This window comes from Varanus komodoensis, unplaced genomic scaffold (assembly GCF_004798865.1).
Source record: "Varanus komodoensis strain SLA01 unplaced genomic scaffold, ASM479886v1 scaffold6_1, whole genome shotgun sequence".
NCBI classification, from domain to species: Eukaryota; Metazoa; Chordata; class Lepidosauria; order Squamata; family Varanidae; genus Varanus; species Varanus komodoensis.
In genome coordinates this window covers 5,140,246-5,165,404 of record NW_025336345.1, presented here as the reverse complement: position 1 = coordinate 5,165,404, position 25,159 = coordinate 5,140,246, and the positions used below count along the sequence as shown (strand labels likewise).

Genomic DNA, 25,159 nt, shown 5'->3' with positions numbered 1-25,159 from the left:
ATGTGGACATGAATGCATGTACACACTCAGCACAACTCAAGATGCACAGTACCTGAGGCCTGTCCAGTTATTGGGCACATGGGGCTGAAATTGCCACAAGTCCCTCCCCCCTGCAGTAAAAATATAACACCATATTAACATGCCATGTTCTCATGTTGCCCCACATGGGCTGCTGTGTGGATCCCAGAAATACTGCAGCAGCAAGACGCAATGCAGCAGTCAGCTTAATCTGGCCAAAACTGCTGTGCCATGAAGAAGGTGTGCAAGTCTGTTGGCTCAGCTGAACTATCAGCTCACTTCCAGGCAGTTTAGGTCAGTCTTCCCCAATCTGATGCTGGCTGAGAATGACTGGAGTTGCCCAACACATTGGAGGGGTGGTGGGGGGGGGGGCAAGAGGTTGGAGGAGGTTAATAGAGAAGCATAAAGACCCAGGAATCTCTGTACGCCTAGGTGCTTCTTGGAATCAGCTGCTTCAAACCCCAGGCAGTGGGGAAAACAATATTTCTTATTTACCAGATATTTACTGTGAAGATACACTTTATTACACTACCATGCAAAATGGCATGCTGATTCATATCCGGTATGCATCAAAGGCTTAATGAGGCTGAATGCATCAAAGCCAATGCCCATCAAACAAACAATAACAGATGCCACCAAGTTAGGAACCTCATGCTGTGAGTACAAGGCACGTGCTCCCTGTCCATCGGTGTTGCATGATGTTGGACATAAAGAGGTAGGACACGGCTCCTGCCTTTTTGTGGTATCTTGGTGGGAGGGATGAACAAACCTGTTCATTTCAGTTTCTCTCATTTTTTTCCAACCTTAAATTTAGTTCATTTTAAACTTTGAGGATTTCTTCAGTCCTAAGTTCTGCTTGCCTCAAGCTCATATTTTTAAACCTTGCACAACAATTTATAGAGTTTGTGCACATTTCTCCTAACACATACATTTTGGGTGCATTTTTGATGAAAGTACACATTTCTGAGACGGATTTTTCCTAATATAATGCATTTTAACACAGTTTACTCTGATATATGCATTTTAACAATGTTTGATAGGGGGACTTTATTTAAAAAATTGGAAAAGTGCAAATTTGGAAGAATAGCTGAGCTTCAACTTGCAGAGTGGTATGAATGCGCATAATTAGATAACTTCTCAGTGAAACACAAACTGAACACATTTCTTTCCCATCCCTACTTTGTGGTGGCATGGGATGGGATGGGATGGAATGGGATAGGATGTTCAGTGTGAATGCCAAGTTTAGGCCAGGTTTGCTCCTCTTTAGGATGCAGGCTGGAGTTAATTTAGACAACCACAAGCCTCCGATTGAAAAAGGATTGCCAGTGATTTTATTAAGTATTGCTCTTGTTGAAGCAATGTCTCTAGGCCAAAGTTGCTATACAAGTCCTGCTTGTACACAGTTTCCTCTGGCAGGAGAAAGGGGATGCGTCACACTTCTGTAGTGTTCAGGGAGGTGTTCTTGAGGCAGGAAGTCGTAGTCTTGGGATGTTCCTGCTGCTGCAGCTTGCCTTTCTTGTAGTTTTCCAAGGCAGCTTTCAAGAGTTCCTCCCTGTCATTGTCCTTGTTGTGAGCATTTGTGTTGCCCTGCCAGGCGGGGAGGTGGGAGGGAGGGGGGGAGAGAGAGAGAGAACAGAATGAGTTGGCAACCTGGTTCTCTGCAGATGTTTTGGATTGCAGCTCCCATAAGGCCCAGCCTGCACTGTCAGTTGTAAGGGATTCTGGGAGTTGTAGTCTAAAAAAAAAAACACACACAGGCAGGCCCCACTCAACCCCTTCGGCACACCTGATGGCATGCACAAGACGATCCACTCTTGCTGATCCCTGTAGCGGACTGGAAGGGCCCCGGCGGCCTGGTGCACAGGTGCTGATGGATGGGCGCCTCATGAGAGGAAGGCTCTGCATGACTGTGCTGCCCCACTGCAGCTGGTTTGCCACTGGCTGCCGGACGTGAGTGTGCTTCACGCCCGGAGGCCCTGGGCCACCTGGGCAGCCTGCACAGGGTGCAGCCACGGGGTGCTTGTAAGGCTGTGCAGCCTGGCAGAAGCAGGGCAGTGGCAGGCCAGAGGACCCCCCCAAGAGAAAAAGGGAGACCACCGGTGATAAAGGGGACCTGTTGCTCCATGTGCAACAGCATCCCTCCCCTGCCAACCCCCTCCTTTAAAGAGCTGGGAAAGGTTCTGGCTCAGCCTCTTCCTTGCTGGGCGAGCTTCGACTTGCTGAAAGGCACATTCTACACGGCCCCTTCGACCACCTTCAGACTGTCGCCTAATGTTGCCTTTCTTTCCACTCCAGCTGCAGACCAGCCCGGGGACATTTGGAGACACACAATAGACTTCCAGCCAGTTGCAACTTTGGGGTCAGCCTTCCAGGATTTCACTCATGAAGTGGTACGAATTAAGATCACAGGCTCCCTTCCAGGGAGCCTCCACCTCATCTTCTACATAGGAGTGCTGCCCGGGGCCACTGGCAATTGTGCTCCTCCTCAGTCAAGAGAAAAGCCTGTGCTCTTACTGTCATAACTCACAGAAGGGCACCAAAGGGTCACTCACAAAGACACAAAAGCATTACCCGGAATGCTGCCTTAACCTTTGTGGAGATGCGTGTTTTTGTACATTGCCTAGAAATTTCCTTAATACAAGGGAGTCAAAAATAGTGTTAAACAAATAAAAGTTTGCCATACCAAAATATATCTATGCAATTATCTCTCTCTCTCTCTCTCTCTCTCTCTCTCTCTCTCTCTCTCTCTCTCTCTCTCTCTCTCTCACACACACACACACACACACACACACACACAGAGAGAGAGAGAGACAGAGAGAGAGACAGAGACAGAGACAGAGACAGAGACAGAGACAGAGACAGAGACAGAGAGACACACACACACACACATGGAAGGAGGGAGGGAAAGATAAAACTTAATTATTCTCTTTCATCACATTCCATCCCTTTCCTGATTTCTCCTATGCCACAGCACAGCATGGATCTTGTGGCTTTCCAGTGGTACCCAAATCCCCCACCAGGACCAGCATCGCCCTCATCTCTCAAGCTTCAGGCCTGGAGCGAGGACAGAGCTGCACACAGGTTCCCTTCTCCAAAGGAGGCGGCTGGAATGTGCATCATCCAAGGCATAGAAATGTTCAAACAAACAAATAAATACAAAGTGCAAGGAAGTGACAGGCTTTGGCATAAATAAATAAATACATACAAAGTGCAAGGAAGTGACAGGCTTTGGAATCCTCACCTTTCGTGAAGCAGCAGCTGGACCAATTTCTACGGCATCGACCATGTTCTCATCCAGAGAGTTCAGGCTGTAACAGAGCAAGTAGCACGGCTGGTCTTGGAGCTGCTTGTCATCTGGGGTGCAAGTCTCCAGGCCTCTCTGAGGAGGTGCCAGGAATGTGGAGCAGTTCTGACTAGAGACTTGCAACCTGATGGCACTGCTCAGCACAGTCCACGATTCTAAATAAGCAAGTGAACTTGCCCCCCTCTGTGTATGAAAAAATGGCCTTTGGGAAGTAAATCAGTCATGTGGGCAAATCTATCCCCTAACCCTAACCTGCTTCCACACAGTGTGGGGGAGATAAAAGACGGGATTCATGGCAGTACCTGGCCACTTCATAGTTAGGGCTTTCCTCAAAGTCCATGGTAATTGCGGGGTCCAAGGAGTGACCAAGCACAGGGTTCGCCCTAAAGAAGAAAAGTCCGCTGGTGAGTCTCTTAGTTGCTACAAATTCGATCCATTAAACCAAATCAAACTTCCTCAAACAGGTGCTTTCCAACTGTGTTGCACTACAATTCACATCATCTCCAGCCAGCATGGGACTCACAACCCAACTTTTCTAGAAAGCACCAGGTTAAGGTTGCATACCATACGACCATATAGCTCCAGGCAGAATTCCACAATATACTTCTGTCAACTCAGACACCACAAGCTGATGACAAGAGCAACAGAACCATGTCCAGTCCATTATCAACTGTAACAGCCAAACTAGTGTGCCAAGTACAGCAACACCACAGTGTTGCCTTCAATCAAGATGGCAACCAGATGTATCCCCCTTGATAATGCTATTCTCTTGAAGCTTCACCCAGAGATTCACCCAGAAGTTGCTTTAAAGACTGGAAACTCCTTGGACCTGAGGCCATGTCCTTTAATCTACAGAGCCCTGCTGTTGTCTCCAGGGATTCCAGTCATTTCAACCCCTTTACAGAATCATCTGGCTGCATTCACGCAATACAACAAACAAACCTGCATGGTTACCATGGTACATAGTTTTTTTACCATGATCTGTCTTACAGACAATCAAATGGTTTCTGCTTTATCATGGTTTCCATCCTCCCCATTCAGTCCTCCCACTGTTGGCAAGTATCCCATCAGCCATTGTGACTGAGATCCAATCCCAAGGTGCATTGCTGTTGCCTGCCTCTTCCTCATCAGTCCACACATAGAGGCTGGATGGCCAGAGTGGCTCCTGCAGTTGCTGTTCTTTCCAGAGGACTCTGTGGTAGCTGCACACTGTCATGAACTAGTTCTTTCCCTCAGTTTCAGAACTCAACACAAATCTTTGAAATGCAGTCCTACCAAAACTCCACAGTTAGCAGAATAGTTTAAATTGCCTTTTATCGAAGCTGGAAGGAGAACCCTCTGCTCATGCAGAAAGTTGACTGCAAAGTGGAAACTTCTCATTGGATCCTCCCTTTCAGAAAGGCTGCTGGCTACACCCACAGGGGGGCTCTTGACGTTGGATATCAGCATGGTGAGAAAGACAGAGCCCCTCCAGCTGAGGAGCTCGTCTCTCCCGATGCCTCCTTACCAAGTCAAGGACTGGGGACCTGCATCCCCATTCCCTTCCCTCCTGAAAACTCTTCCATCGCTTCCAAAGCAGATTGACTCTCATGCTCTGTGAGAAACTTCAGTAAGCAACTTTGATGGAGCTCCAAAGCATTCAGCCCCCCTCCCCCCTCCTTTTCAGAATATGATGGTGACACCACTGCACAACCTACAGTGAGTGAAGGACCGACTCACTTCACACATACTAGGGCTGTGGAAATCATGATCCTGGTTTCAGACAACACATCAAGCCATGGTGGTCCAGAGAAACCATGGAAAAAATCATGGCTCCTGATGATGGTTTCTAAAGACCAAACTTAACATGGTGAAATACAGCAACTGGATTCAGACAACACAATAGATCAGCAAGGATCAACAACTACAGCAGCGTGTTGGGTTGCCTGATCCCAGCCACTGTGAGTGTTGCTGCCATCACACTGCACGTTCAGCACAGAAGATGGAGTTTCATAAGAAGGTCAGGAAGAGGAGGCAGGCAGGAGCTCACACTTCTTCTTAATTTTGCTCCTCCGCACGTCAATGCAAGTGCCATTCCTCTTTTTGTAGCAGAGCAAACCTCTCCTTTCTCCTTTGCAACCCCAAAGCATACCCTTCTGTGTTGTATATGTTGGTCCCAGGAATAGCTGGTCCCTGTGGCACACCGCATGCGGAGACCTCTGAAGCCTTCTTCAGGGCTTTGAGGGCATTCAGCTTCCTCACATGGCTGGAAAAACAAAAGAAGGGCTTGGGAAGGGGGAGAATGGCAGAGCGCTGTCTGGGGAGAGTGCCTGCCCTGCCATGAGCGTTCCTGCAGGTCCTCAGGGCAGAAAGGTGTTTCCACATGGGGAACACGGGCCGTGCAATGCAGTACCAAGACAGTGGTGCATGCCAGGATGGGCAGAAGCAGCACCGGGCAAAGCACAATGGGATCACTCAGGGATGGGGGCCACAGGAACTCTGAGACTACTGATTTTGGAAGGGGGAGCCTTCATACCTTCGCCTCATGCCGATGATGGTCAGGATCAGGATGACAATGACAAGAAGCACGGCCACAGCCAGCCCTGCAATGATGCCAAACAGCTCCTTCTCCGTGTTGGGCTGGCTCACGTCCACGGGGCCCTGGGAGGCACAGAGGTGTCACTCCACTGCCTCAGAAGTGCCTGTGTCTGCATGGTCCTTGAGGACATGGAGGCGGCCTGAGGCCACCTACGCCTTTGCCCTGTGGGTCACAGCAGCAGCACAAGCCTATTTTCCACAGAAGCCCGTTCCCTGACAAGCACTGGCTACAGCCCTGTGGCCTCTCCATGGGCCATGTCTCTTGGCCCTGGAGCAGGGTTCTTTGCGGAGGCGTTCCCCTTGCCTCGGAGGCAGCCATGCTAACCAGTCTCCCCCGGGGGAGCTTTGGACTACTCACCCACCCTGCCACACACACATCCCTTCAAGTGGGCCCCAGAACTGCTGCTCCGAATTTGTGAGAATTAGCAGGAAATTAGTACTCACAACAATAGACAGGCCAAAGTTAAGCAACCGTAGCAGCTGCTCAGGGTTTTCCTGGATGAGCCTAGAGAAAAGGCAGTTTGGAGCCTATTAGGACATGCCCTCCACTGTGTCCTTGTGGTTGGAAGAAAGTGAGTTTAAACCATCACGTTTCAAACAACTTGGGATGTTTCCTTGGGTTCAAATTGCAGACTGGGGGAAGTAGAGAGATCTTAGCCACCTGATGTTTTGTAATGGCCCATTCAGATACTGTTTTAAGAAGTGTCAAGAGAGATGATCTGTTGGAAATGGGCAGGGGAAGAGATGAGGTCTGAGGGCATCATATTTTTCACCTCTTAAGTCAAGCACTTTTCCCTCTGACTTTCCAAACAAGCCCCTGTAGGAGCCACCTGCCCTTTCAGTATCTGCTCTGCTCTGTTCTCTTCCCCATCTGCTGCACCCTGTTTCCTTCCTCTGCTCAGCAGTTCCAGAGCAATCAGCCACTTACGTGCGTACAAATTTGTCACTTAGAGCCGTGCCGTTGCTGTAGACAAAATAGGCCTCCATCACTGTCAATATCTTTGCAGAAGCCCTACAACATAGGAGATAATGATGTGTGAAAGGGACAGGCTGCGGGGTGGCATCTTCCTAGAACTTTGGCTGATCAAAGACCCAACCCTCGGGAAATGTTTTGGCAAGCCAACTGGCTGCCTTCCTCTGCAAACACAGCCAAATCCTGATAAATCAGCAATGCGGAGCCAGCGGCAACATCTGCCACACTGTGGCTTGCTCCAAGCAGCACCCGGATGCCAACGGAGTGCTTGGATCCCGAAAAAGCATGTGTCTCCTCAAAAGCATTGGCACAATTGCTTTCCAGGACATGCTCTGTCAGCCACGTTGCACCAGTCTTGTATCAACCACCCCAGATGCAGATCTGTTTCCAGGCACTATTCAATGGGCTGGTGCTTACCTGTGAAACCCTAAGTGGCCAGGGGCCAGGATATCAAAAGACCACCTCCTCCCACTTGAGCCTGCTCATTGTTTAAGATCCTCTTCATATATTCCTCTGCATGTCCCACCATCCAGAGAGGGGTTCCCCCCTCCATTTCTAATTGTCAATGCAGAAACGCCTGCCGTGGCATCCCTTCTGTGGAACCCTCCCAAAGGGAGTTAATGCTAGACCTTGCTTTAGTTTTGGGTGGTCTGCTGAAGCCTTTTGCTCCTTCATACTGCTCTTTAGTATTTTACAGGCACAGTTCTATCTGTGTTTAACCTGAAAAAAAGTCTCAGCATTGCCCAGCCAGAGTCCTTATTCTTCTATCTAAACAAGAATAGGATTGCACCTGGAATATAAACCACATACTGCTTTTAAGATCCCCCCCACCCGTTCTCCTGGGGGTGATGTTGAAAGTTTTAAATTAGATTTAAAGTTTCCAAATTGATTTTTTAAAGTTTTCCAATTGTTTTATGTTCTAATGGTACGACACCTCAGGGGCTGAAACACAATGCATAATCCTGATAAGAAAACAGAATGTTCTTTGCCTCCATTCCTTCCACAAGCCTTTAAACATGCTGCCTCTTGGGCAGTTATACCAGCTGCAGCTGCAACAGGTGCCGGGTCATTTTCCTCCCTCTGCACGCCTCCCCTGCAAGCAGGTCTCCCCCCAGTTCTCGTTTTCGGTCACCTCCCCTATCCCAGTCACCTGGCAGATCTGGAGGGAGATTCCTCAGATTTGATTGTTGCTATGTAGACTGTAGTCTTGGTTGCTGCACTGAGAGCCCTGGAAGCAAGAGAAAGAAGAGAGAAATGAGCACCAGCCTGTAGGCTGAGTAACAAACAAGGCACTGGCAATTCTGTTTTCCTCTCACTGGAAGTTACCACTGTAATGCTGAGAGCATGACAACGCAGCACCGTCTAGCACTTCATTACATGTGGCTTCCCCCAGCACAAGGGATGCTTTTCATCCTCAGACATGAGGAACAAATGTCACAGGTGAATCAGCATTCAGAATAAGAGCTCAGAGCTGGAGGCACGGGTGGTGTTGGGGCCAGAAGAACAGCGTGCACAGAACTATTCATCACAGGAGCAGTGATCTTTATCATCTAACAGTAAGAAACTGAAATCCACATTGCAGGGGAATGGTAGGAAAACAGAGGTTTGTTCTGAATAATGACCCTCTAGGAGACAGAATGTATAAAATGCCCATGGTGATAATCCAGTCAAATACTTTAATGCTTCAATTACCTGTAACTAATATGGCTGCAGCAAAGGAATATATGCCCCATATACTCAGCTGGTGCTGAGATTCGTTTTAAGGACGATTTCCTCAAGGCCAAATGGCAGCTCCCTGGCTGACTGAAGGTTCCTGAGAACCTGTGCGCATTCCCTCTCCCCTACATGCACTTTATGTTCACTTTTATGTGGAAATCGATGCATTTTGCACTGATTTGCAGCGTAAGTTGTCCGAAGAGTCACATTGTGTGGAGGGAAAAGGCACAGAACAATATCCGTGAAGCAGGCTCATTTTTATGTGTAAGGCTTCACCTCCAGTTTCATGCGCAATGGATTTCTTTCATGAAAATATGAATCCAGAGTATAAGAGCAGCTTTTCAATTTAGACTTTTTACATTTGTATTTTTTTTGAAGCTGTGGCAATCTGGGCACAGAATGAGAAGACTAGACTCATGGGAGAAGACTAGCAATAGTGCTAGGGGAAGTCAAAAGCAGCAGCAGAAGGGCAGGACCAACCATGGGATGGCTCAGTTCCATAAAGGAAGCCACAGCCTTGAATTTATGAGGGCTGTCAATGTTGGGGGCTTTTGGAGGCCACGCATTCATCGGGTTGCCATAAGTTGGAGAAAACTTATGGCACATAACAAAGTTTGCTTATGTTACCATTTGTAATGGTCATGCTTTTTATTGCTGCAAAGCTTTATTGTTTCAAATTGTTATACACCACCTTGAAGTGTTTAGGGTTTTTAGCAGATAAGATTATTTATAAATGTTAATAAGAAATAAGTAATAAATAAGATTGAACCGACATTATGTCATCATTAGGAAGACCGATAGAAAGGCAAAAAATTTACTTGCAAGTACAACGGATTGGATCCAGCCATAATCGTATCTAGAGTCAGTCAGGAAGGCTAACTAGGAAGGCTAATAGCGTACTTGGGGTGCACTAATGAAGGCCAGTGTGGTGTAGTGCTCAGGGTGCTGAACGGAGACCTGAGAGATTCAGGTTCTAGTTCCCACTTGGCCATGAATGTCACTGAGTGACTTTGGGCCAGTCACTGACTCTCAGCCTAACCTACCTAAATTACAGGATTGTTGTAAGGATAAAATGGAAAGGAGGAAGAGGAAAAAAAGGAAGAATGGAAATATAATAATTTCAAAAGCTATAAATCCCATTGACTTCAATGAGTCTACTCCAAGGATGAACTTGTGTTTTGTTTCATTTTTTAACCAAAGAAAGGAAGGAAGGAAGGGAGGGAGGGAGGGAGGGAGGGAGGGAGGGAGAGGTAGGAAAGCCAGCCAGCCAGCCATTTTTTAAGATGTCGATACCTGGATCAGTTTCCATATTCTAGACATAAGACTACACCCCTCCCCCCAAAAAAAATCCACCACTGCACTGCCTCAGTCAAGTCTGCCTGCAATCTGAGCTCTCCATAGACTTTGCAGCTTGCCCCGTATCCATGTCTTTTTTCCCTGGCCCCAGACAACCCCCTGAACGAGAGGGAAACTATGCCGTACACTTTGATTTCATCTGCATTGGACTGCACATCATTCAATTGCTTGGTAAAAGACAGCTTGACTCGGTAGCTCTGGTCCACAGTAAAGAGCTGGAAAAAGAGAGAGATGATTGCTCTCAGATGCTGGATGTCTGCACTCCGGGAGGAAACTGGTGAGACAGAAAGCAATCTTACATCCAGTGATTGCAGAGAACTGAGCTGCGGCGTCCCCTGGTCTCTGGCTTCCACGGTGATATTGTATCGACCCTTCAGTAAGCTGTTGAGGTTGCTGGCCACTCTGAGGGAACACAGGCGTCGGCATCAGGCACTGGGGCGGCAGGCCAGCTCCTGATCCCGGACTCCTCACCAACACAGCCACAGAGCCGCCCCCACCCCCCACCCCCCTGCAGTACCCTTGCACAAATGCCTTACTCTCTTGCTGCAAGCACGGAGGCGGCTTCCAGGAAGACAAGATGAAACGCTGTATTGCAATACCACACCGCATAGGAGAGCAAGTGAGTGAGAGCCTTGCCCGGTCTCTATAATCTTAACATTTCAGCTGCATGAGCAGCCTCTGTGAGACTGAAAACGCGAAGCCCCCATCAAGTCAGTTGCCCTTCGCAGGAGCTAGCCTGGGAGGTCCTGAGCCAGATGCCTGGCACCCAAATTTAGCCCTCCTGGGGCCCCAGTCTTGCCCTGTGGGGTTCCTCGGATGCCGAGACCCCTTCCCTGGCCCCACCCCTCTCCTCCCAGCCACTGATCACTCAGGAGTTCCCCAGCTTTTGCTCGCTTGTTTCCCCCTTTTCTAAAAGGCTGAACTGCCGCTCTTAAGCCTTAGTTACTGGCACAAAGGGTGTCAAGATAAAATGTGCCCTGCCCCTTTGGCTTTCGGTCCTTCCCACCACTGGGATGCAGCCCGCAACAGCTTCTCTGAAAGAGCTTCGACCCCTCGCCCTCTCTGATTTTGCTGCTTTTGTCTTGACTGGGAACTGATGTCCTCTGTCTTCCTATCCAGTGGATGATCCCCCCAGAGCCGTATGCGGACAGCCATGAAACACAGGGAGGCACGTGTGCCAGCCATGCCTCCACCATCCCACCCTGGCCTTCCTGAGCAGAGCTGGAAACTTTAGATCCTGCACAGAAATCTTCCCGAATAGGATCGAGAAAAGCCACGCTGGACCAGGCCAGAGGTCCATCCAGTCCAGCACAGCGCTCACATGGTGGCAAACCAGCCAGCCACAGGATCCCTCAAGCGGGACGGCTGCCAGAATTCTGCCCAGCCATGTTCCTCCGCAATGGGCATGTGCAGGCAAGTCACCTCTGATCATGGAGGCAGCACACAGCCAAGAAGGCTACTAGGGACCACGGGCATCCTTCTGCTTCGGATAAGGTGATCAGCGTGGACAGGTTGCCCCATGCATCCCCCCCCCCTTCTCCATGCCTGATTCCCCACATTCTCTTTAAATAGTGGCCTCTTCCAAATGATAAAACCCCATCAATTACTGGATGCTTCCCAAGTAGAGGTCCTTTTCTACCGTTGTCACCACTTTGAAAAGGCTGTCAAAGCTCTGCTCTCCTCCGTCGTCCTTGATAAAAACTACCTGCGAGATGGCAAATGTGATCACACTGTTCACACCTGAATCAGCATCCGTAGCCTGGAAGAAGAAGGAGAGCAGTAACATTGGTGCTTTTTTTGGAAAGACTGTTTCGGCCTGTCCTAAGGCCAGTTTCCAACACAGGCAGGAGCGGTGTGCCCACATTTATATACACACAAAGAGCACGTCTTACCCTGACCACAGCCACCTGCAGGTCTATTGGAGAGACTTCTGGGATTATCACTGAAAAAAAGCCCAGAGCAAAACAAGATACTAGTCACAGATCAGAAAACACACACCAAACAGCAGGACATGATACGAACTGTTCCCTCCAGGGCTCATTTAAAACTTGCAACTTGTATGGGGGCAGTTGCCCTCTGCTCCCAGGCCCCACAGAGAGCCAGTGATTGGCTCCCAAGTTGGGCATTTATTTGCCCTGGATAAAGAGTGCAGGAGAGAACCCTGACCTCCCCTCCTGAGATCTTGGCTATGGAAAAGCGGAAGATCTGATCCTGATGAAGTTGCTTCCTCAGAACTGCCAGGATTCCCGTAAGATGCCCTGCAAAGACACCTGACGGTCTCCTCCCCAAGGGCTGGAGCCTGGCACCGAGCCAAAGGAAGCTCTCTTTCGGGACGGTACAGCTAGAGCAGGGCCTCTGCAGCCGTCTCACCACCACGGCCACCACCATCTATCCATGAGAGGGCACCGACGGCATGTCGCGGTGACAGCAGGTTTCCTGTGCACTTGGCTCTCACCAAAGGTGTCGGTGATCGGGAGGAACATGGGCGCATTGTCATTGACATCAGCAATGATGATTCGCAGGGTTTCTGCAAACAGAGACAAAACAGGGGGCGCCCGTCAATGGCTTAGGCAGCTGTGCTGTGCCCCACAAGGAGAAGGCAGCGAGAGCCCCACTCCAAGTAAGGAGGGCAAGAGAGGCTACCTACTCAGGGTTGCCTCCTGCTTTTCAGTCTAAACTATCTAAAGTGGGGAGGCAGAATGCAGTCCTGAGGGCCAAGTCTCAGGAGTGCCCCAAAGGGCCACGTCCTTCCCCGACCCCATCTGCTTTTCCCAGCCCCCAAACATTTGGGAGTTTCTTGGCTTTTGTAGGATGCCCACTCATTCTGGAAGGCTGAAATGCAACTCCTAAGAATTAGTTACTGGCGTGAACAGCTTTCGGCTGAAATGTGCTGGTGATTCGGCGTTGCTCCTCTGCCTTTGGCCTCGCCCACCCCAAGATGTGCCCTTGGGGGCTGCTTTGACACAGAAACCAGCCTCATGGCTGGAAGAGGCTCTTCCCCAAGCACTAAACCAGGCACCCTCCTGTTGCTGTTGCATTGCTTGTGGTGCTGGTACTTCCATGCCAGCGGAATAAGGGAGCATCAGCTGTGAAGATGAGGGACCCAGTGTAGCAATGGCGGCATTTGTCCCACAGCCAGCACTGCAAGAGCCCAACTAATTCAATATCATTCAGACCATAATGAAGGTAAGTTAATGGCATTTAGGTCAAGGTCATGATACCACCAAATTCATATTAAGCAGGGGGGTTAGGGAAGAAAATATTTTAAAAGACAGCTCAGCTGAGCAGCAAGAGCAATCTGAACACTTTCTTCACCCATCGTGTCTTTCCTAAACCCCCCTTTCTGCCACCATGTTTGTTCTAGTTGGGCTCCATAACTGGAAGAAACTTCTTCAGGAAGAAAAATGTTTGCAGCAGGTAAGTAAACTTTCCCCTTCTTGCTGCTCTTCAGATCTCTCTGGCCCAGCCTGTACTTTCCAGGTAATCAGTGCAACATGGTTTGGACTTTGCTACCATTACACCTGTTGGCAACTGTTTTTGATCACCTGTGCCCACTAGAGGATGAAACTGCAGAAAACTCTTCCAGAAAACTCTGGCAACAGCTTCTGTTCCTGCGACTGATTCCCCTCACCCATCCTCCCACACAATATGCACCATACATGCAATACACAAAAAGAAACTTGGAGGAGGTGTGGAGCCAAGCGCTCCTTCAAAGGCCTTACCGTTGTTACTGTAGGGCTCTCCCACTTCGGTGAGCTCATCCTGGGCACGCAGCGTGAGCTCCACTAGGTCACAGGCCTCGTAGTCTATCTCTGAACTATTCACAATGATGGAACCATTGGGCTCCAGGGAGAACCAGTGCTGGCATACGTTGCCTGCACTGGCCGAGTCCTTGAGGCACGCGACGGCCAACTGCTGGAATATCAGGGAGTGCCTGGTGTCCATGTCGGTGGCAGTCAGTGTGGCGACTGACTCGTGCAGAGTGGCGTTCTCCAAGACGACAACATCACGTGGGGGAGAAGGCACGATGGCTGGGGGCTCATCGTTCACATCCTCCACATTCACTTTCACTGTGGCGTTGTCAGCATCAACATGCCCCCCAAAGTCTGAATTTTCAGCCTGCACAGTCAGACTGAAGAACTTCTGCTCCATCCGGTCGTAGTCAAGAGCAATATCTGGGTCTAAAGATAATGTCCCCTGGTACCAGCCAAGGTTTAGGTAACTGGAACGTATCAAAAAGTTGCTTGAACCCATGCTGTTTGTAATGTAGAAGGAGATGCGGTTGTTAATCTCCGTCTGATCGGCATCTGTGGCCTCCACATCTCCGACAAGGACTCCTGAGAATGGAAGTTTAGTTAGAATGGCTATACCAACCTTCCTCAACCTCATCCCTGCAGCTGCGTCAGACTACAGCTCTGAGGATGCTGGGAGCTGTGGTCCAAAACAGCCACGGGGCAAGAGGAGGCGGGGCTGCATGAGCCATCTTATTGCCCCGCACACCTTAACATTCCATGCAATCCCATCCCACTGTTACCTGTGCAAGGCAGTGCCCCCAGCTGGGAGCTGCACCCCCTTGCCTCCTGCACTGCCACCCCTTCCAGGTCCCGTGGCCAGTCAGCCACATGCTTGAAGTCACGCCCTGTTTCAGCCATGTCAGTTACTTGGTGCTTCTGGCATTAAACCAAGGTGTGGGCAGCAATCTTAGCAACCTTAACGGCCTCAGCCAAACACATAAGAAGGAGTGCATCTCCTTAGCTTACTCATCCTGTCCCTTAAGATCTGATGAGAAGGTCTTTTCTGAGTGCCACATATCAGAACATCAGGTAGCAAATTATGAAGCAAAGCCTTTATGGAAACAGCCTTTTTATTCTGGAACTCCCTCTTTGAGAAGCCTTCCCCGAGCAGCCCTGTAGATCATTGGGGGTTTTGCCCAGAAGCCTTTCTATCAAACTATCGTGATTAACAATTGTTACTTTTAGCTAATACATAATTATTCAGTTCTGCTGGTTGGGTTTTTTTTCTTTTAAGAGCAAAACAGCCATGACTTTGCTGCACGCTGCCCTCCCAGGTGTATCTTAATTTCCTTCGCAACACATATTTAGGACACTGTACCTGGCAAGCCCTCTTTGACAGAGAACTCATAGAAGGGCTGGCTGAATCTGGGTGCGTTGTCATTTCTGTCCTAAAGGGAAAAGAAAGGATGGCAATGGGACAATTCTCCATCTGACTGTACCATGGGGGAATTCATGGAGGCAACAAGGGCATAGGAAATATGGTAAATTTGTTCTGTCTTGTAGACAGGTAAGGATAGCGTGGCTCTGAGACCCCAGAACTGCAGCTACCCATTTGTTGCCACAAGAGAGTGAGTTTCCATCTTGGGCTGTGATGCATGATCCCATCTCCACCATACAGGAAAAAGCAACTTGCCCCGCCTGGTATCCCTCAATTATGAGAGATGCCACTCTCGTAATTCCCAGACAACAAGCCTGGCCACGCCGGGAGTTTGTAGTCTAACAAAGACGCCAGGTTGGAGGAGGCTGCTCTAGAACCTGGATCACGTACGGAGCAGTCTTTGGGTGCTAGGCCCAGCCCCCCCCCCCCCAAGCACCCCTTGCCACCCTCACGGCAAGAAGCACGGCTACCTCCACAGTGATGGTGACGTTGACAGTGGTGCTCAACTGAGGGACACCCAAGTCATGCACAAGTACGGTCACCACTATTCTGCCCTCGTACGCCGGAGGGATGGCCTCTCGGTCCAGAGGTCCTCTGCTGCTCAGCACTCCTGTGTCTGGGGTGATGGTGAAGTTGTTGCTGAATTCGCCAGGCACGATCTCATACTGCAAGCGACTGTTATTCGTCCCCGGCTCATCTTGGTCAGTGGCCTGGGAAGAAAACGTAGGGAGTTGTTGGCAAATAACAGGAAGGGGTTCTTGCTTGGGTGGAGGCTATTAGGCGGCAGAGGGGAGGGTTGAGAGCAGCAGCGACTATGCTACGCTGCCCCGTGTGATGGTCTCTTTTCTCCCTCTGCAGGGGACCAGCAAAGGCTGGACCACAAGGATGAATCCCATCATGTCCTAGGTGACCACCCCAAGGCTGGCAGGTGGCAAGTGCTTCAGAGGCAAGCTCCCTTTTATTCCTTTAGTTGCAGTGGTGCTATGATTTAAGATGTTAATGGATTTAAAATGGAAAACTGTGCTTGCTTGGAAGGTGTCTTATAATCAGGTTGGCAAACGGTGCTGTTTTTGTTATTGGTTTAATACATGAAGAACATGGATATGGTTGTAAACCTTAGAGTGCTGTAAGAAAGAGAAAAGTTAGCCACATGCTTTGCCACTGAAATAATGCACATGCCTGCCTAAAGTGGGGAGAGGCCAGGCATGAGGCCAGGGTGCGCAGGCTCTGAAAGCACCCAGCTGCACTGCTGCTCCTCTGTCAGGTCTGGCTAGCCTGTTTTTGACTTTGGGAGCTGTGACTTCTCTGACAACATTCACACCCAAGATGCATGTGCTTTCACCCTCTCGCTCACACATATGGCCAGATGCACAGAGACTCAGAGTTGCAGACAAAATTATCTCCCCTTTCCATAGACACCCCCCCGCCAATCCCCAGCAAATGCATTCCCTCCCAGGCCCACCCCATCCACTCACTCTAACATCCACGTCTGCATTCTCTTTCAATTTGAAAATAATCTTTTAAAGCAACAGAAAGAGGTTCCTCCTTTCTTCCTCCCCTTGATTCAGTAACAGCAGTTTCCTCCTTGAAATACTTTAAGGATACCAAATGGGAATGGGAATTTCTGAAGCGCAGGTGCTCATGACAACAGTCCCTCTGGCCACACCCCGAGCAGATCCCAGACACGCAGGCAACTGGGTGCTCCACGCCCCTGCCTCTGCCTGCTTATTATGCGCATGTGAGCGGCAGTGCAGAACGCATTAGGATCAGCTGATGCCCACAGAATCGTCAGCTGCAAAGGGCAGGCGGTTCTCTCTCTTTGCATGCTAAGGGCATTTTCAAGCTTTATTCCACAGCAGGAAAGTTTGGAAACATGTTTCATTTAAAAACCACCCCCACCACCAAGAGATATGAAAGCTCAGCTTCTCAACGGATCAGAACCTGCCTAGGAGATATGGTTCTGACCAAGGCATCATCTTCTGCCTTTTGCACAGCACATCCCAAAATGTGCAGAAATTGCACAAACGTATAATGAATCCTTATGGCGCACGGCATCAACTTCAGAAGCAGGATGCCCCCCACCACCCCAATCCAAAGATGGAGATGACTCCAGATTTGTGAGGCTTATTGGAGAAACAAGAGGCACAGCACTGGGCGGGAGGGGACACCCGGCACTCCAAGGATAAGCTTTTCAGGTACATGTGCTATTAGTAGTAGATAGCCCATCCTAGGAGTGAATTACTCCATGGCTACTTCTTGAAAATGCACACACACACATCCATGCCCCAGAAAATGAAGGTGGTGTTCAGGCCTTACCTGGATCTGGACGGATACATTGCCTTGGCCCTCAGTGACAAAAATATTATAGGAGCCAGTCACAACTGGAGGCTTGTTGTTGATGTCAAGCACAGAAATCTCCAGCTGCGTGGAGCCAGACAGGCCACCCCCGTCCATGGCCTGCAGGGTAGCATAATAGAAGGGTCGGACGCCCCAGTCCAGCTGACTGTCAGGGGCCACTAGCACTGTGCCATTTCTTGGAATCACCGTAAAAGTGGAGTGGCTGCAGAAGAGAGAGACAGATGCATCCTTAGGCTGGATATGTGGCAGCTCCCGCCCAAGGAATGATGGCCTGGGCCACAATCCACACCCTGCTCCTCCGTGCTTCCACGGTAGTCACACTGACATACATGCTCTCCGGCAGCAGCTGGTAGGTGATCTCTCCAAACGTCCCACTGTCTGGATCGGTGGCCTGCAAGGAAGCAAAAGGAACCAGCTCGTTCTCATTCATTGTTCATTTGCAGGGTTGACCCCTGGAAGGAGAGCTGGCTTTTGGGCTGATGGTGTGGAGAAAGTCTTCTATTGTACATTTTTTGTATTTGTTACATTTCTATCACCCAATAGCTGAGTTTGGTTCATGAACAGCAAACCCATAAAACACAGCATGAGAAAGTCTGGAAGTTTTAAACTACATTATAAAACTAAGGTAAAAACCAGCAGCAGAGTAAAGAGCGGGGAAATCTAATAAGAGATTTTAAAACAACATCAATGGAAGGGGCAGGAAACCTGGGAGAATAAGACGGTTTTCACTTGGTGCTGAAAAGACCACAGCACGGGCACCAGATGACCCCTTTTGGGGAGGTCCTTCCAGAGCTGGGGTGCCCTGAAACATGTGCTGCCTGTTCCTCGAAGTAGCTACAGAGCCCTCTGGTCCCTCAAAGCCCAGTAAGCTCCACCTGAGAAGTTTCTCCCCATCCCCTCCCAGACCCAAGATTGCACAGGAGCTGCCTTACTGTGATGTTGGAAGCAACAACAGTACCCGGGGGACTCTCCTCCAGCACGTAGAGTTTGTAGCTGCTCTGCTGGAACTCGGGCCGGTGGTCGTTGATGTCGAGGAGTTGGATGGAGACGGTGGCAATGGAGCAGCAGTCAGTCCCCCTTCCAGTGTCATTTGCTACTATCTGCCGGGATGAGGAGCAGCTGAAGTCATGAAGCCTCACCCCGGCATCTTGCGATCATCACAGCGGACTGCTTGCAGGAGGGCTCTTACCAGCTTCATGCAGCCAGGAGGAGAACATGGCAGCTCTGGCCAGCCAGCCATATGCTTGTTTTTGGGTCACACATATTACCCTTCCAGTTGTCAGTGGAAGTTGTGAGACCAGTTCCTTGGCAGCTGCCAGAAGATACTGCTCTGGTCTCGTAACAGATTGATTTAACAGTGCTAATTGGCCAGTTCCCACACAAACCGACAGCTTCACAGGCTAACAGGAGAATCAAGTGTCCCTAAGGATGGATGCTGGTGAGCCTGATCATGTTTCCCACTCAGGGGAAGGATCCAGCGGCGTCTGTATGTTAGTGCTGTTGACATTGCGCAAGCATAAACCAACGCATGCACAACACCAATCACACTTGCTGGCACAGTGGCTTTCCTGGGAAACTTATCACATTAGAAGAGCTTCTGTTATTGCACAAATATTGGCTTATGCTCAGGCAATGTCAGTTTGCCAACACAGAGATGCTGCTGGATCTTCCCTGAGTCCTCCTAGAAGGAGGTTATCCAAATGGAGATTTCAGCAGATTTGCTGCTGTGGGTGTGGTTGTTAAACTGCTGAGCCCAGGCCCCAGTTCTTGGCAAGGCAACAAAGCAGGCCTACCCTGCTCCTTCTCTCACCTCCACAGTCATGACAGGAGACTTTTCATAATCCACAAGGGCGGAATTGCGCACGAGCACCTGCACAGCGTTTTCATTCACGATCTGCTGCGGTGACACAGAGAACGCAGCTGCATCTGGACCCTGCAGGGATAGCTGGAAGGTACCGTTGGAGCCCTGCTCGGGAAAGAAGATGAGGAGCTCAGGAATGAGATGCTTTCAAGCACAGTTCCTGGGAGTAGGGAAGTGGTTGCTTCCACCCAGGAGACCAGGCCAGCCCGAGACATTTTGCTGCCTGAGGTGAACCACCAAAGGACATGCCTTCTCTGACAGGTACAAGCACTGGTGGAGCCGGCAGCTGAACCTTTCTTCAGCACTGATCCTCCTCCACCATGCCTGAAGGCAGCATGGTGGTTTAGGGGATACAGGACAGGCTGCTCAGCCAAAAGCCTGCCTGGTGGTGGGCCCAGCGTGAGGAAGACAAAGACTGGCAACGCCTTCTGACAGCTTTGGATCTCCAGAGCAGAAAAGCAGGTAGCAGCCATGCACACCTATTCACCTTCTCAGTGTTAGTGCTGCATTCTTGACCACAGACTTGCAGTGGAGAAAAGGGTAGACCTGTTCTCCCCTGCAGAGGAGGGCAGGATGCTCTCCAATGCAGCAAGGTTCAATTTGGATGCCAGGAAGTACTTCCTGACAGTTAGGACCCCGAGGGTGTGGAATGGGCTTCCACGAGAGGTGGTTGAGGCCCCATCGGTGAGGGTGTTCAAGGGTAGTCTGGACATGCACATGGTGGGCATGTCATGAGTGGGGCCAGCTGGAGCTGGGGGTCAGATTAGATGGCCCAGGAAGCCCCTTCTGACTCGCTGTTTCTATGAATTTGCCAATAGCCAGAATTCATCAGCTGTGACATGGGCTCTCTATATCAATTTACTCTCAGAGAAAATCTTAGTGGAGTCATATTGCCTCCAGCGCATTACTTAATATAGACATGAATTAAGAAAAGTGTATTGACTTGGGATATTTGGATTAACTTTTGGTTTATGTTTAAGTATGCAAACTAGCATTCAGAAAATACATTTAAGATATGGTAAAATACAGAAGTTGCCAATGGCAAATCAGTGAACATAGTGGAATGCCAGTTGATATATTAGGAAAATGAAGTGCTCAAATATCCTAGCATTTAATTTGAATGCCCTAACTTAACCAATTATTTGTAATAGATATATAAACTCTCTATGTCACATTTAAATGATTACAGCTACTGGCAAGTTCAAGGGTATGGTTGATAATGTGGTGCTAAAATGTGGTGGTGTTAAAAAGAGAAGGCAAGAGAAAATCAACTGTTTTCCATCTGCGGGGATTCAGAGCTTGCCAAGAATCCTAAAGAGCATCTCTTCCCACTGGTGCTGGTCCCAAAAGACCAACCTCTTCCCACTGGTCAGGTCCCAACAGGCAAAATCTGAGCTCTGTTGATGGATGAAAAAGGGGGTGGAAACAGTGCCTGAACTGAACTGCAACACCAACCCTAATTCCAAACTTAGTTTCTCCTACTATTCCAGCTTTGTATTCCACCCAAAAAAGTACTTCAGTCTCTCCTCCCATGCTCACCTTGTCAGGATCATAGGCCACAATGGTAAGGTTGGCCACAGGTGTCCTGGCAGAAGCATGTTCTTCAATCTGGCCAGAAAAGAAGCTTTGTGTAGGGCCTGAAAAGTTGCAGGCAGGATAGGTGCACTGATAGAACTGAGGCGTGTTGTCGTTGATATCCGTGACCTGGATGGACACGGTGGTGCTCACTTGTGCCACCTGCTGGTAAATGTCTGGGGTTTCTTCCTGAGCCTGGGTATTGAAGGAAGAGAGGCAAACTGAGGCCACGGATGGGACGTGCGGGGAGGCACAGCTCTCCTGTGAGCCAGCACTGCTCCATTACTCACCACAACGTGGAGCTGCACCTCTTCGCCTGGAACACCCTCCCGGTCCAGGTGGCCACTCACAGTGATGACCCCTGTGCTGGTGTCAATTGTGAACAAGCTAGTGATGTCTGATGGAGAGGAAGACAAGAGGAGCATCTCATCAGCTGCACTTGAACGAGGAAGCACTTTAGACTGAGAAGAACATATGACCCATTTTTCCTGAGCCTTCAGGGAGTGCTCCTACAAGAACGGTCCTCCTGCCATCCTACCCCCACATGTACGGATGACCAGTCTCTGCCCTTTCCTTCCTCAGCACTTGGGGTGGCAAGAGCAGACTTCCACATCCGGCTGCTTAGCCTTAGACTGTGGCAGAAACCCCGTTTGCAAGCCACCTGCAGCTCATCGCAGGAAGAGGCACAAAGGAGTGCGGCAGAATTGTCCAGCAAGGACAAGTGGAAGCCTGGCCGGCATCTCAGGGAAAAAGGGATAGAATAGCCAGGTTGGCCTTTATAGCACCCGAGCGATGGGGCAGAGAGACATGGGGTGGACTGCCTATGGCAGGTAAGCAGTATGGGGCCCTCAAAGAACTGGAACATCCAACAGCCCTGCCACCATGGCTTCGGATCCAGGAGTACAAAAACTGTAGTCCAAAACATCTGGAGGGCTCCAGATTGCCTGCCGTTAGTCTACACCCAAAAGAAACCTTGGCCAACCTGCTTCTGTCAAGATACGTTGGCCTACAACTCCCACAATGCCCCATGGAAAAAGATCCTGACGAGTAGAATGTTCTCTAGAGATAAAACATAAGAGCAGGAAGCGGAAGCTAGACACTTTGTCCATCTAATTCTGTCTGCACTTGGTGCAACTGAGGTGGCACGAAAGCACAGCAAGGACATGGTGCTGTTTTCCTAACTGACATGATGCTAGATCAACATACCTGTATAAGAAGCAGAGCACATGCGTCACGACTGACTGTGTCAGTGCAAATAGCCAACATCTAAATGGAGGAACCACACGGGCCTTTTGCCTGTCGCTCCACTAACTCTCAACTGCAGCCCCTCAGTTTCTTGATGTTTGCTTTCCCTGCTCTTTTTGTCCTGTCAAGTTGAACATCTCCCCAAATGGCTACATGCGCAGACTGGCCTGTGGCGACCCTGCACCTGTGTCCTGATTGCACCCTTGAGGCTCGTGCCTGCCCAGGCCCCTCCTTCCGTCACTCACTGGTGATGCTGTAGTGGATGATGTCGTTCACTCCCTTGTCTCTGTCGATGGCGAACACCTTCACCACTGGGGTCCCCTGGAATGAGGAAAGCCTTCGTGAGGGCAGGGCCAATGGTGTACCGACTGCAGTAAGTCAGAAAGAACTCGCCTGTAGCTACGGTGGACAACCTGTCAACCGCCCTTTCTGGCTGCTCACATAGCAGCAGCTTGATCTGCAGGAATTCGAAGGCGACGCTGTGACATGCACACTTGACATGGTGAGGGCAACGGAGAGCACTGGTGAAGCAGAGAGCAGTGCTGCCAGGAGGCCAGGCTGTCTGTCTCACTAGGCTGGTCACCTAGCGGGGTCATCCAGGCAGAATGGTCACAGCTGAGGCTCCAGTCTTAAAAATATAGTGTCAGAGAGCCTTTCGGGGAATATGTCAGAGTCAGAATTGTGGCTGGTCCTGGATGGAGATCACTGGAGCCCCCAACAACTGAAGAGTGGAGAAATGGACTGGTGGAATACGTTGTTTAGAAGACTGTTAGAGGAATGTGCAGCATGATAAGTGGATCTGAGGTGTTTAGAAAAGATAGGGAAAGCGGTAGAGGATCTGAAGTGATTGGAGGATTTGTTGCTGTATAGATTATGGAGTTCTTTTGTGTTACATTTTTATGGGGTGTTGACGGATAGATTTTAGGGGCTGATTATACAGGTTGGATTTGTATCAAACTCCTTGACAACTTTGCATATTTCAGCTTGCTCTGTCTATTATAGTTGTTTTGCTTTCATTTTTTTAAAAGCTGAACCTCCAGACCAGATGCATCTACCCTATTCAGGAGCAACAGCCACATCAGCTGGAGAGAATGGATCTCTCTGGTGATGATGGAGATGGAGAAAACTCTGAAGGGCAGCTACTGGGCAGAGGTGGAAGCTGGAGAAGACTTTGGCTAAGGATCTTTCACAGAAAACAGCAGTGACCTCAAGCTAACTGCTTGGCACTGTGCAGGAGAAGGCAATGGTAAAGCCCTTCTGATTATTTCTTAACTCATAAAGCCTATGGTGAAACAATCCCAAATGAAGCAAGAGAGTGCCAGGAGATGAGACTCCCGGTCATAAGGCATTCAACAAGTGAATGGAGAAGAGGTACAACAGTACTATTGCTTATGGCACAACTAAATCAAAGCCACGAAGAAGTCTTTCCTTTTGCACAGAAGGGAAAGGAAAGTCCAATGCTGCACAACACATACAACTGGAACATAGAATGTGAGAGGTATGAATCAAGGCAAACTGGAAACTGTAAAGTAGGAAATCGAAAGAATTAACAATGCAGTATTTGGTGTGAGTGAACCAGAACTGGACTGGAATGAGCCATTTTCAATCAGACAAATACAGAGTATTTAACTTTGGAAATGACAAACTCAGAAGAAATGTAGTAGCTGTAAAGCTAAGATGGGCACAGGCAGTAAAAGGCTATAATGCAAAATTTGAATAATATCAGTCTGAATTTGTGGAAAACTTATTAACATAACCATTCAATCTATGCTGCAAAAACAGATGCAGAAGAAGAAACGGAAAAGTTTTATGCAGGTTTTCAAGAGGAAATTGATAACATACCAAAAGAAGACATCTTGAAAATTATAGGTGACTAGAATGCAAAAGTAGGAAACAAAGCAAATTCAAATGTTATGAGAGAATTTGGCCTAAGAATCAAAGCAGAAGAATCGCTCATAGAATTCTGTGAAGCCAACAATGTGTTATTACAAATACATACTTCAAGCGACCTATCAGAGGACTATATATATGCACATAACCAGATGACCAATCAAATAGATTACATAATTGAAATCAGAAGATGGAGATGCTGTATTCTTACTGCCAAAGCTGAAAGAGATCACTAACAGTAGCTTAGTGCCAAAATACAAGTTAAGTAACATTCCTGAAGAATTTAAATTTAAGTCCACATTAAGAATAGATTTGCACCACTGAATTCAATTACACATGAACCAGAGGAATCGTGGACTGAAACCAGAGACATTATGAGTGAAGAAGGCAAAAGGACAATTTCTGTAGCGAAACAAAGGGAAAAAAACCCTCGATGAATGATGGAAGAAATGGAATTGCTTCTCAGAGGCAGAAAGCAATAGGTGACAGAAGCATGGCCAGAATCTTGAATGCGGCTTTGAAGCAACTATCATGTAGAGACTGAAAGAACTGCTATAAGGACCAGTGCAAAGAAAAAGAGCAACAAAGGAGGAGGAAAAACAAGGCATCTGTTCCAGAAGATTCAAGAAATCAAAGGGAAATTTAGGCCTTGATTAGGAAGGCTGAAAGACCAACAGGAGAACATGCTATTTGACCTGGATAAAAGAAAAAGAAGGTAAAAACAATATACAGAAGAACTGTGCAGAGGATATAAAAGGATGGCAAACTCCTTCAAAGAGGAATCCTGGGAGGAAGAACCTGCAAAATTAAACAGTGAAGTGAAAGCAACTACTGGAGTGCATCAAATAATTTCAGAAGAAGATTAGTCTGTGCTTTATGGACCACAGCAAAGCCTTTGTGTGAATCACAAACCACTATAGATGAAATGTGGGTGTCTCAGTACTTGATTGTCCAGATGCATAACCTGTTCCACAGACAAGCTGCTACTGTGAGGACAGAATATGGAGAAACGGTTGTTTCCCTTAGGCAAAGGTATCAGGCAAAGGCGACTGTTGTTGGACCATCCTCAGACTTTTATGTATAGGGCTGGGTATAAAAGTTTTAAATAAATAAA

General features: G+C 48.8%; 1 protein-coding gene across 1 annotated transcript in view; it reads right to left on the bottom strand.

Annotated features, from left to right (window-relative positions):
- Positions 1-1,449: 1,449 nt before the first annotated feature.
- The window catches only part of CDHR2 (cadherin related family member 2), a 38,779-nt gene continuing 15,069 nt past the window's right edge, over positions 1,450-25,159 (bottom strand). The window contains exons 9-31 of the mRNA XM_044450949.1: positions 22,401-22,476; positions 21,201-21,307; positions 20,875-21,105; positions 19,285-19,440; positions 18,407-18,574; positions 17,804-17,865; positions 17,433-17,676; positions 15,587-15,826; positions 15,057-15,126; positions 13,667-14,281; positions 12,400-12,471; positions 11,837-11,886; positions 11,552-11,703; positions 10,244-10,346; positions 10,071-10,159; positions 8,023-8,100; positions 6,828-6,911; positions 6,344-6,404; positions 5,838-5,962; positions 5,454-5,567; positions 3,625-3,705; positions 3,260-3,326; positions 1,450-1,605 (exon numbers count right to left, since the gene is read on the bottom strand). Coding sequence (XP_044306884.1) covers positions 1,450-1,605; positions 3,260-3,326; positions 3,625-3,705; positions 5,454-5,567; positions 5,838-5,962; positions 6,344-6,404; positions 6,828-6,911; positions 8,023-8,100; positions 10,071-10,159; positions 10,244-10,346; positions 11,552-11,703; positions 11,837-11,886; positions 12,400-12,471; positions 13,667-14,281; positions 15,057-15,126; positions 15,587-15,826; positions 17,433-17,676; positions 17,804-17,865; positions 18,407-18,574; positions 19,285-19,440; positions 20,875-21,105; positions 21,201-21,307; positions 22,401-22,476 — 3,201 coding nt within the window. The remainder of the gene's footprint in view (positions 1,606-3,259; positions 3,327-3,624; positions 3,706-5,453; positions 5,568-5,837; positions 5,963-6,343; positions 6,405-6,827; positions 6,912-8,022; positions 8,101-10,070; positions 10,160-10,243; positions 10,347-11,551; positions 11,704-11,836; positions 11,887-12,399; positions 12,472-13,666; positions 14,282-15,056; positions 15,127-15,586; positions 15,827-17,432; positions 17,677-17,803; positions 17,866-18,406; positions 18,575-19,284; positions 19,441-20,874; positions 21,106-21,200; positions 21,308-22,400; positions 22,477-25,159) is intronic.